We start from the raw sequence: 11063 nt of genomic DNA on the forward strand, positions 1-11063 counted from the left end.
TTATTTGTTATGAGTATTTACAAAAATTGGATGTGAAATTGCATGAAAGATGAATGATTAATTAATTATTTATTTACTTATATTGAGAGTGATATTTTTATTGACATTGAAAATGAGAAAATCATTTAATGTTTGAGTATGAAAGGTCGTAGAGAAAAATTATGATGTATATTTATGCGTTTAAAAATAAAATATTATATATATATATATATATATATATATATATATATATATATATATATATTCTTTTCTTTTTGCCTCAACAAATTTATATTTTTGTGGCCTACACTACTTAAAATTTCTGAGTCCGTCACTGTTCACCATAATATCTCTAGTCTTTTGGATCTACTGAAGACTTGGGTAGTAGTGTGTCATAAGTGGTTTGCAATTTTTCCGTTGTAATTGAGAGACTTGCAATTTTGTTCTCGTAAAAATTGCAAATGTTGAGAGAGTTTACAAATTTGTTTAGAAAAAATTTATCGAAGGGTTTACAATTTTCTCTTGTAAAAAGTTGTAGTTGAGTAATAAATATTTGTGTTAAATAAATTTTTCATCCCTATAAAATATTCAAATTTTACTTTTAGTTTATCTAAAAAAATTCTTCAATTTTTAGTTTTGCAAATATTTTTTATAACTAATCTTTACTTTTAAATCAACTCTTGTATATCATTTGAAATTTTAATTTTTTTACATTCATTTAATACATTATAGATTTCTCCCTTAATTTGTTTTTAAAATATTTTTTAACAAAATATGAAGTAAATATGAATTTTTATGTTTTTGGTGCATGTTTTGTTAAAAAAAAAATTAAATTTGTTTGGGAGAGAAAGTATACCTAAATTTCTTTGATTGTGCATGTTGAATAAAGCCTAATAATACAATTTTTACATGTAAATACCAATCATACTGTCCAAAATGATGTGGACTACGTGGATCAGTCTTGACCAATCATTCACGTGAGTAATGTGTTAGTCTTTCCACTCTGAGGGATCCATGACACCCCACGTTTGACTTGCATTTTTTCACTTCGCTGCATGATCCGTTGACAAAGTTCACATGTGTGTAAGTCTCTACTCAACGCGCCTCTGTGCTCATCATTTCCTTATGTTGGTGTCACCTGACTCTCGCTCAGATGTCTTAACGTTCACCTAACCTACTATCAACCGTCGGAAATCGATATGTCCTTAAATCGTTTATGTTATAAGTCCTTGAAGTTCTTAAAGTTATAAGTCCCACATAAATCTTAAACGTTTTCAATTTAGTCCTTTTGTTAACCAAACGTTACAAACATGATGATGTGGCAAAAAGACTAAATCGAAAACATTTACAAACTTAAAGGACTTAGGTGTGACTAAAATAACTTAAAGGACAAATCTATTACAAACCTCAAACTTAAAGGAATTAGGTGTGACCAAAATAACATAAATAGTTAATGAGTCTTGTTAAAGAGTGCCCCCGAGCACTCTTTAAACATACTAAAATAAACAATTATTCTTTATAAAAGTCAAACATTTCAATTTCCAAAGCACTGATTATATGTATTTTTTATAAATATTTTCTACATATAGTCCTTAAGATTGTCCCGGAGACACTCGTTAACATTTTCATAGTTAATCTACTGCAAATCTCAAATCATGGTGTAATTTAGACTTTTAAAATAAAAAATTATAGCTAAATATGAACTAAGGGGGCAGCGCTTATGTTCCAACCGTAAACGGATGAGCATCAACACGAAAGATGTTGAAAATGGCAGCGCGGTTGAACTGGAGACCACTCTGTTCTCTCCCTCTTTCTCACTTCACGCACCAAAACCTCCGCAAACTAAACCCTAATCTTCGCTTCCACACCTCACAACTCTTCTGTTCCGCTTCTCTTCAAACCTCACCTTCACCTTCTCTCAATGCCGAACTCGACCCATATCTCCACTGTTCCATGCAACAGCAGAAGCCACTCCGAGTCGCTGTTCTTATCAGCGGCGGCGTCGACAGCAGCGTTGCTCTCCGGCTTCTTCATGCCGCCGGTCATTCTTGCACTGCTTTCTATCTCAAGATATGGTTCCAAGTTTGTCTTCTTCCTTTTTTTGCATTCGTTAAACGATAAATTTGAAAATTCTGCCATAAATGTTATTTTTTTAATTAGGATGATTTTGAGAACTTTTGGACTGAATGCCCTTGGGAAGATGATTTGAAGTATGCTAAAGACGTTTGCAATCAGGTCTTTTTCATATCCTTATATAGTGTGTGTTTGGTTCTACAGCTAGAAAAATTGATTTTGAATGCATTGATTTCGCCAAATTGATTTAAGTTAAAAATGAGTTGAATGTGAAGTGTGCAAATTTTGAGTGTAAAAATCAGTCAAAAGATATAAATCCTACCTTCTAGTTAAAATAAATTCTCGAGGCAAAATCAATTATACAGTTGAGAGAAACCAAACATGCGAAAGCCAATTCTACAGAGTGAATACACGGTGGAGGCAAAATTGATTATGGAGAATTTTGCCTCCAGAACTTATTTCAACTTTAAGCTAGAATTTATAGCTTTTGCCTCTAGCATTGATTTTTAATATTCAACTTGCTGTTCGATGAATATGTATTATTGAAACATAAATCATTTATCATGCAGCTTACTTTTAGCCATAATCAATTTTACAAAATCAATTAATTCAAAATCAACTTTTGTCACCACATAATCAAACACACACCTAATGGGATGCTATCACATTACCATGTAAACTGAAACTGTATCTGTATTTATTTCATTGTTTTCAGGTTGAAGTACCGCTAGAAGTTGTTCATTTGACCGATGAATATTGGAAAAACGTGGTATGCAATACGCCCTTTAGTCCTTCTTAACTCAGCCAGTACCATTTTACTAGAATTTTAAGTTTTTGACAATATTAGACTTTTAATTTAAAGGCTGATTTGGAATTTGGATTTATTGACTTATTTGAGCTTATCTATTCGCATAAGCACATGTGAGAATGTTTGATAAAACTTATGGAAACAACTTATGACATGTATACATAAGCCGTTTTCAGCTTATTTCTATAAACTATTTAGGATAGCTTATGAAAACAACTTATAGCTTTTGTAAAAGCAATTTGAATTTATTTTATCTTTTGGTTATAGAAATAGCTTATGCCAAAGAACTTATATGATAGGCGTTTAATTAAACTATTTATCCAAATATGGCCTAAGTTAATGAATATGTTCTATTTTCAATTTCGCTGTTGAGGCTCTGTCTCGCATTTGACTTATTGAACTGTTTATCAGGTTTCATACATCATTGAAGAGTATAGGTGTGGTCGAACTCCGAATCCGGATGTTCTTTGCAATACAAGAATAAAGTTTGGTATGATGCATTGAATCCAATCTAACCGAATTGTAGTTTGTTGTGTGTGTTTTGTTTATTTATTTTTTCTGTTTTATTAAAAAAAAAAATTTCTCTGTTAGGTGCATTTTTGGATGCAATTGGTGGTATGGGTTTTGACTATGTTGCCTCTGGGCATTATGCAAAGGTTATCCACCCATTTGCAGATGAGATGGATGGGTCTTCTGCTCTAGAACTATCAGAAGACACGGTACCAATTTGAGATATACTTTTGTGGTTACAAGATCTTATTTTCATTTGTGGTTTGTAGGTTTTATTTCTGCACTTCCATATCTTTTGAAGAGTTTTCACTGATTATCTAACCTAAGTAAATTGTTTAAACTAATACTAAGTTTTTCATATGCCTCCAAAACAAAAAATCATATTTATATTCTTGCCTGTACATTAGTAGAAAAACATTGTTAGGTGCTCCTACATGCTATAGTTTCTAATGTAATTCAAAATTTCAGGTAAAGGATCAAACTTACTTCCTATCGCACCTATCTCAGTCCCAGCTGAAGCGACTTCTCTTTCCACTTGGTTCTATTCCCAAGGTTTGTTGCGACTAGTTTTGTTTTGAGTGCTGGTATTTCGTTTAACTTTTTTAGAGGTTTAGTCATTTATTATGCCAGAGTGAGAATTCTGGCAGTATTATTATCTCACTACATGATGTTATGGAGAAACTTTCACTCTAACCCTGTCTCCTGCCGCACCATCTGTAGGATGAAGTCCGCAGGCTTGCAGCAAAATTTGATCTACCAAATAAGGATAGAAAGGATTCCCAGGGAATATGTTTTTTGGGCAAGGTATTAGTAGTGTACAAATATATGATTCCTATCTATTTCAATGTTTGATAAATATATGGCTCATTACAGATTACTCTTGATTTTCTCATCAGTTTTGAAAGAGACTGGTATAAATAAAATGATACTTATGGCGATGTCTAATATAAATTATAATCTAAAACTATTCTTTTACTTTTAAAACATCAATGCCGTTACTTTGTTCAAAGATATATAATTGTTTTTGAATTAATTTTTGAAGATAATTTTATTTTCTAATTCTGTCTTTGTGCATTGGAGTCAGATAAAATTCAGTGAATTTGTTGCAAGACATATTGGGGAGAAAGAAGGTATCATACTGGAAGCTGAGACAGGAGATTTCCTTGGCAAACATCGAGGCTTTTGGTTTTATACTATTGGTCAACGCCAGGGTCTAAAGCTATCTGGAGGTCCATGGTTTGTCCCCTCTCTATTTCTTTCGTGCATTCATTGTATTGATCTGATGAATTTCCTGCCACATTTTATACATTCCATTTTTTTCTGAAGACAGACCCACATTGTAGTGATAGATCTGTTACTGTTACTTTAGAGATTAGTTAGTTAGTTAATTAATTAGGTTGAGGTAGAGGAAATGATAAAAGGTCTATCATCTATAAATAAGGAGATTTTAGAGAGTGGGTATCTTGTTAGTTGAGTGATTTAGGGCGTTTTGACACTGGGATATGGGCAGACCCTCAATGAGCTGCCATTATTCTGTAATCAAGGGAGTTCTTCCTCGCTGTCTTTAATAATACTTGTTGGCTCCTATCATGTAGGTGTAGAAACATGGAAGTTTGAATTTATGTTAGTTAGCTGTAATGTACTTTTTAACTTGGATCATTCATTTGAAAGGTTGCAATTTATTTCTCCACCTTGAGTCATTTGAAATTTTTCTTTGGTAGCATTCCTATTACTCAAATATGGGCTGTGTTTGAAAAATATCCCTTTTGTCATCTTATGCAGGTATGTTGTTGAGAAGGATGTTAAAAACAATGTAGTTTTTGTGTCCAGAAATTACTTTTCCTTTGACAAAAAAAGGCGCGTATTTCGTGTTGGATCTTTTAAATGGCTTAGTGGGATGCCTCCCAGCCAGACAAGTCAGCTTCGATGCAAGGTAGATATCTCGAACATTAACTTCTGTTCCCTGTTATTACAAATGTTTTTCATATTTACGGTACTTGAAGTTCTAGTATCTTAACCGTTTCAGGTGAGACATGGTCCTGGGTTCTATGATTGTAGCTTACAAATGGAACTTAGAGAAGATAACTCAATTGACTCCGCTGTCGTCTGCATATCTGAAGATGATCAAGGCCTAGCAGCTGGGCAGTTCACAGCCTTCTATGAGGGAAGAATATGCATTGGTTCTGGTGTAATTTTGGAGTCCGGGGATGATCAAAGTTTTCCAGTATGCGCAAAAGCTTTGGAAATTGCAAGAATGGAAGATAAATCAAAGATTGGGAAACCAGTTAAGATAAAATTTAAACCAGATAACCTGCCAGAAGTGTGTGATTCCGTAGAATTGGCAAGTAAAGCATCATAGTCTTGCTCCCACAAAACAAAACATGCAGACTTGTCAAAGGAATGCAATTTCCAGATTCCCTTTTATCTGGCATTCAAAAATTGGCAGGCAGGGGCATTCCTATGTGTTAGGAAATTGTACACTAATGTAAAAAAAATAAAAAATAAAAACGCTAGGTAGAATAAGTATTTTTTTGGGGGGAGGGATGCTACTTTAAATTGCAATGCAAGGTGGTAGGGATCCTCTGCACATGGTTTAGAAGGGGAAATGGGGTCCTCTACAGGTCTGAGAATGAGGTAAAATAATTTGAAGAGAGATGAGAGTTTGTGAGATAGATAGTGTAAAGAGATGTATGTAAGGGGAAGAATCAAGGTTGAAGCAATTCCCCCCAGAAAATAAATTGGTTTACTTAACCATATTTATTAAAATGTTATTTTTGCCCCCATAAATAAATAGGTTTTGCCTCCTCTATCTTAAAATAATCAATTTTGCTTAAAACGAATCATTTTTAGAGATATTTTAGTGCCATTATAGAATTAACTTGACTGACATTTAATATTTTTGAGAAAACTGAATTTTTTTAATTTTCAGAGAACAATTATATCTTCATATTTATGGTTAAGGGTCACTTTGGACCTCTACTTGTATGCTATGAACTTGTATATTTCAATCACCTAGTAGAATTATTTGATTCTCTCATGTATGATTTACGGATGAGAGGGTAATGTGTACTCAGCCACCATACAAATTAGAGGAGGTAGATTATACATTACTTTTTGATAATTGATATGTTGATTAAAAAGGATCCAAATTCATTATTTAACGTCTAATTTATACGAACTTCTAAAGGTATTACTTGCGAGGTTTGAACTTTGAACCTTCGAGTCTAATGATTGTCTTTTCTTTTTACCATTAGACTGAATTTTAAAGGTATATTTGCGACTTGGTTTTTGAACGGAAAATTTTGACAGATTGATTTCATATATATATAGAGTCAGGATCGGTTGACACCAAATTTCAACCGTCTATAATCAAAGGCTAAGATTAACGTTCTATAATAACCAACTAGAGTAGCAAGTAACCAAACCTTGATCGCATACTTTATTGTTTTTAATTACTTATCAAATTTAACATAAAGAGTCAGGATCCGTTGACACCAGCTGTCAACGAATTCGTTGACACCAAATCTCAACCTTCCATTTAAGTTTGATCAAAGGCTTATAATTCTCAATTACTGGCCTCTAGAAATTGCCAAATTTATTGGTGTATTGAATCTCACTCTCTATTTTCAATTTATTGGTGTATTGAATCTCACTCTCTATTTTCATTTTCGTCAAATGAATTTCGCTCTTTATTAATCATATATTATTCAGTCAAATCTTGTTTCTGCTCACCGATTTCAAATTACACGGTTGATCCTCATGATTTTTGTTAGACAATAGAATTGGATGCTAACTCAATTAGATCTAAAGGGTTTTCAATTTTATTAAATTATAATTTCGACTGATATTATACATCCATAGATCATGTTTATATGCTCTTGGCTTTTAGTGAGAGTATTTAACTATGCCATGATCATCGAAATAACAAAAATCAATTCTCACTCCTAAAATCCCACCAATGGAAGCAAACCCATCAAGAAGATACCCCTGTATTCACAAACGGGGAATGAAGATGATGAAAAACTACGTCTCTCTTTAGACCCATGTGTTTTTAGAGAGAAGGCAGACCTTCGCTCTCTAAACTTAACATGCTTTCAGTCACCCAAACTAGGGTTTCACCTTGGTTCAGCGGCGGCAAATCAACCCAGATCTTCGTGATCTGCCTTTCCCGACCATATGGGTCGCCGCACCTAGGTGTTCCCAGTCCCTCCCCTCTGCTTTCAAGGCCGATTTGCTCAATAACCACCTCACTGCCATCATGCCTCAACTGTATACCATCACATACCACCATGACCCTTCCACCAAAATCATCCACGACCTCCATCTTTCCTGCTTGCGACAACCACAACAAAAGTCCAGATCTGTTGGTGGTGTCGACCCCAGGACGTGATCTTCTCCTGACTACACGACTCCACCCGAGCCACCGCAACCGAACTATGAGAAGCTTGATAGAATTGATGAATTCATTACTGCTGCTACACCTTCTCTCTTGGCACTCATTCGACCACTTCCAAAGCCACCATGGAGTGTCCATGGTTTGTTGTCCTTGGGCCCTTCAGACCTGGCTTCTGTTGTTTGTTTATTTTCTAGTTTATGTCTTTGTTTTGTCTGGTTTAAGGCTGCACTCTTGTTGTTTGACAAAAAGCCCCAAAAGGGTTATGTCTTTTGGAACAAAGTAGCCAGTGCATGTTGGCAATCCATAGTGACTAAGGAAGCTTACGAGGCTGACTCCCATTGCAACAACTTCTTTACTCATCCACCAACTATCAAACATCTGGAAAATTTGGACAATGTTGAGACCGATGATAGTCGAAATGTGCGAACAGAAGTCAAAGATATTATCCGTAACTGGATTGGAAAAAAGACTGTGGATTCTCATTCTTATATTGCCAGGTTTCGGATTTGTAAGAGGTTGTATGAACTGATGCTAGTTTGTTGTTCTTGGTTTGGTTATGTCCTTTTGACTTTTGAAGGATCTATGTGTATGATCAACTATGTTTGTGTTAGTTTTTCTCTCAACTTTGATATTCGACAATGGATGGGGAATGCCCCAATTCAAATGTCTCAATCTGTTTGTAATGCTTGTTGCTTTATCTATTGAATGAAGTTGTTTTACTGTAAAAAAAAAAAAATGACGAAAAACTATCTTGCGTGATGATTTAGAACATTAATTTTAGTAATAAAAGCAGACATATTTATTTGTTAACATCAGATGTAAATCTTTTAGAATTACACCAAATCTCAACCGTTTAATTTAATTAATCTAGCGGTATTTATTTGTTCACTTGATTGTTTACTGTGGATATCTTTTCTTTCCTAATTTATTTACCTATCTCCCTTATTTGTTATTTTTTCACTCTTTCAATGATTGGCCGGCATAACATCTCATCATCCGCTTAATTTCATTATCCCACCCTGGCTTGGACTTGGAGCCACCTCTCTCATCCTTCTTCTCTCCCTCGTTTTCTCTTTCTAGATGGAGTACAACCAAACCACATGAAAAGTCGATTACATGAAGGTCTTTTTACTTCTTTAAATAAAGATTTTGAGCCTTCTTGATTTTCAACGATAAGAAGGACAATGGCATGATAGTTTGGTTCAACAAAAATATTAATAATTTGAATCAACAATAAGGACAGTAACATGATAATTCCAATCAATAATAAGCCTTTGTGTTAAATATAGCTCCTCCTTAATTTTGTGCTCAATAAGCAAAGAAATATAAAAATAAAAATAAAAATAAAATAAAAAAAGTGATGCAAGACATGGACATATTCCATTAAGCACAGCAAGCAATACGAGAGATTTTACGATGAATAAATTAGGAAAGAAAGGATACTCATGCTAGAACATCAAGTGAACAAAAATATACACCATTAGATGAATTAAATTAAACGGATGAAATTCGGTGTAAGTCTTTAGACTTATATATGGTGTCAACGGATCCTGCCTCATATATGGATATGATCAATTGACATTAAGGTGTCAAATTTTATTTAACACCAAATCTTATCCCTCCATTTTGATTTAATCAAACGATTAAAATTAATCACCGGTGTTCACATGATTTCCTTCCTTATTTTTTTTGAAGGGTGATTTCCATCCTTAATTGTTAACTATGTTTTTTATTTTTGTACTTAATTTTTCCTTTATTGCTGAAGATATATTGAATAGTCGGGGACCACGTCCTCTCTTTGTAACTAATGGGATATCCCTCTCACCATAGCTCGATAAGTTCTCAAAAACCTTCATCAAGTGTTGTCCTTCAATTCACAAAAATTGAAATCAATTGATCAAACTATTTTCTTTTTGAGGCAATTCATTCAAACATCTATATTACCGATAATAAAAAGCTCAAACAATTATATGTCTATGTATTTCACATCATGCTAGCGTTGACCAGCAATAGATAAATGTTAATTGGAGTAATGAAATAAGAATGAAGCTTGTGCACGAAGCCATAATAATAAGAGATATAGAATCCTTAAAGAGAGATATAGGAACTGAGAGTTTTTAGAAAGTAATTAACTAAGAGAAGAAAGAATAGATTGTTTCTAAAATTAAAAGGTGGTTCATTTATCAAGCATGTGATCACTTAACGAATTGATTAGAGCTGTTAGATTAAAACTATATTAATGAATAAGATTTGATGTTAAATTTTATTTGACACCTTAATGTCATCTGATCCTATTCCATATATGTAATATATAAATCTAAATAAAATAAAAGAACATACTCATGTAATGACATTTTTTCACCTTCACATTAGGGGGATGCGACTTTCCAAAATGGCTATATTTTTTAGAATGTTTTTCTTTTCCTTCTTTTAATCAATTTCATTTTGTTTAAAAAATAAAAGCTAGTGTAGATTAGAGGTTGAATCCCTAAGATGTGACCCGTTAATCACAAATTTGAAAATAAAAGTAGGTTGGAGGTTGAATCTCTTAGATGTGTCCTCTCAATCATTAGTTTGAAAAGAAAAAGTGTAGTTTGGATATCGCGTCCATGAATAAACTTTTTTTTATATTGATAGTGGCTGAGATTTAAACTCTGAACCTTGTATATTTTATTCATTATTCCAACCAACTGAGCTAAACTCACGAGGACCATGAATAGACCTTCTATCGTAAGTAAAAGAAGAGTTAAATAAAGTTTTGTTTCATTTTCGTTTTTCTTTCTTTTTTAATTTTTTATTCAAACAATTCAAATATTTTCTATCAATATTTTTTGTCTCTGTTTTAAATCTAACTCTTGTGTACCTTTCAATTTATTTTTTGCATGTTTGATACATTTATAAAAATCTTCTTGACTAAAGGTTAAAATTTTTTAACAAAAGAAATATTACATATGAATTTTTAAGTTTTTGACATTTGAAAATTGATATTTAATTATAATTATTTGTGAGATAGATTCTTATAACATTTTTAATACTAGTTTGTGAAAATTGATACTTTAGTTAGTCGTGCATACCAGTACGAATAATTCCAACACAAAGGTTTTTTTTTCTTCTTTTGGTTACTTTAACACAAAGGTTTGAACACAGAAAAAAGAGAAAATGGAAGAATTTTTATTTTTTTAAAATAATTATACGATATGATTTTTTTTATCAGATTAAATTTTACCGTTAGTTTATTTATTTATGATATGATACTAAGAATTTTTTTGGTGGTAAGAAAGAAGAGGATATGTATTT

The 11063-nt window shown here is 32.8% G+C and overlaps 1 protein-coding gene across 1 annotated transcript; it reads left to right on the plus strand.

The window, feature by feature from the left end:
- The first annotated feature begins 1676 nt into the window (after positions 1-1676).
- On the plus strand, positions 1677-6157 carry LOC25492567 (tRNA-specific 2-thiouridylase MnmA). The gene is made up of 10 exons (XM_013600729.3): positions 1677-2061; positions 2140-2214; positions 2768-2821; positions 3272-3350; positions 3452-3579; positions 3839-3922; positions 4091-4174; positions 4455-4606; positions 5153-5303; positions 5397-6157. The coding sequence occupies exons 1-10, from the start codon at positions 1738-1740 to the stop codon at positions 5727-5729; spliced, it is 1464 nt and encodes a 487-aa protein (XP_013456183.2). The 5' UTR covers positions 1677-1737; the 3' UTR covers positions 5730-6157.
- The last annotated feature ends 4906 nt before the right edge of the window (positions 6158-11063 follow it).

Source organism: Medicago truncatula, chromosome 4 (genome assembly GCF_003473485.1).
Source record: "Medicago truncatula cultivar Jemalong A17 chromosome 4, MtrunA17r5.0-ANR, whole genome shotgun sequence".
Taxonomy (NCBI): domain Eukaryota; kingdom Viridiplantae; phylum Streptophyta; class Magnoliopsida; order Fabales; family Fabaceae; genus Medicago; species Medicago truncatula.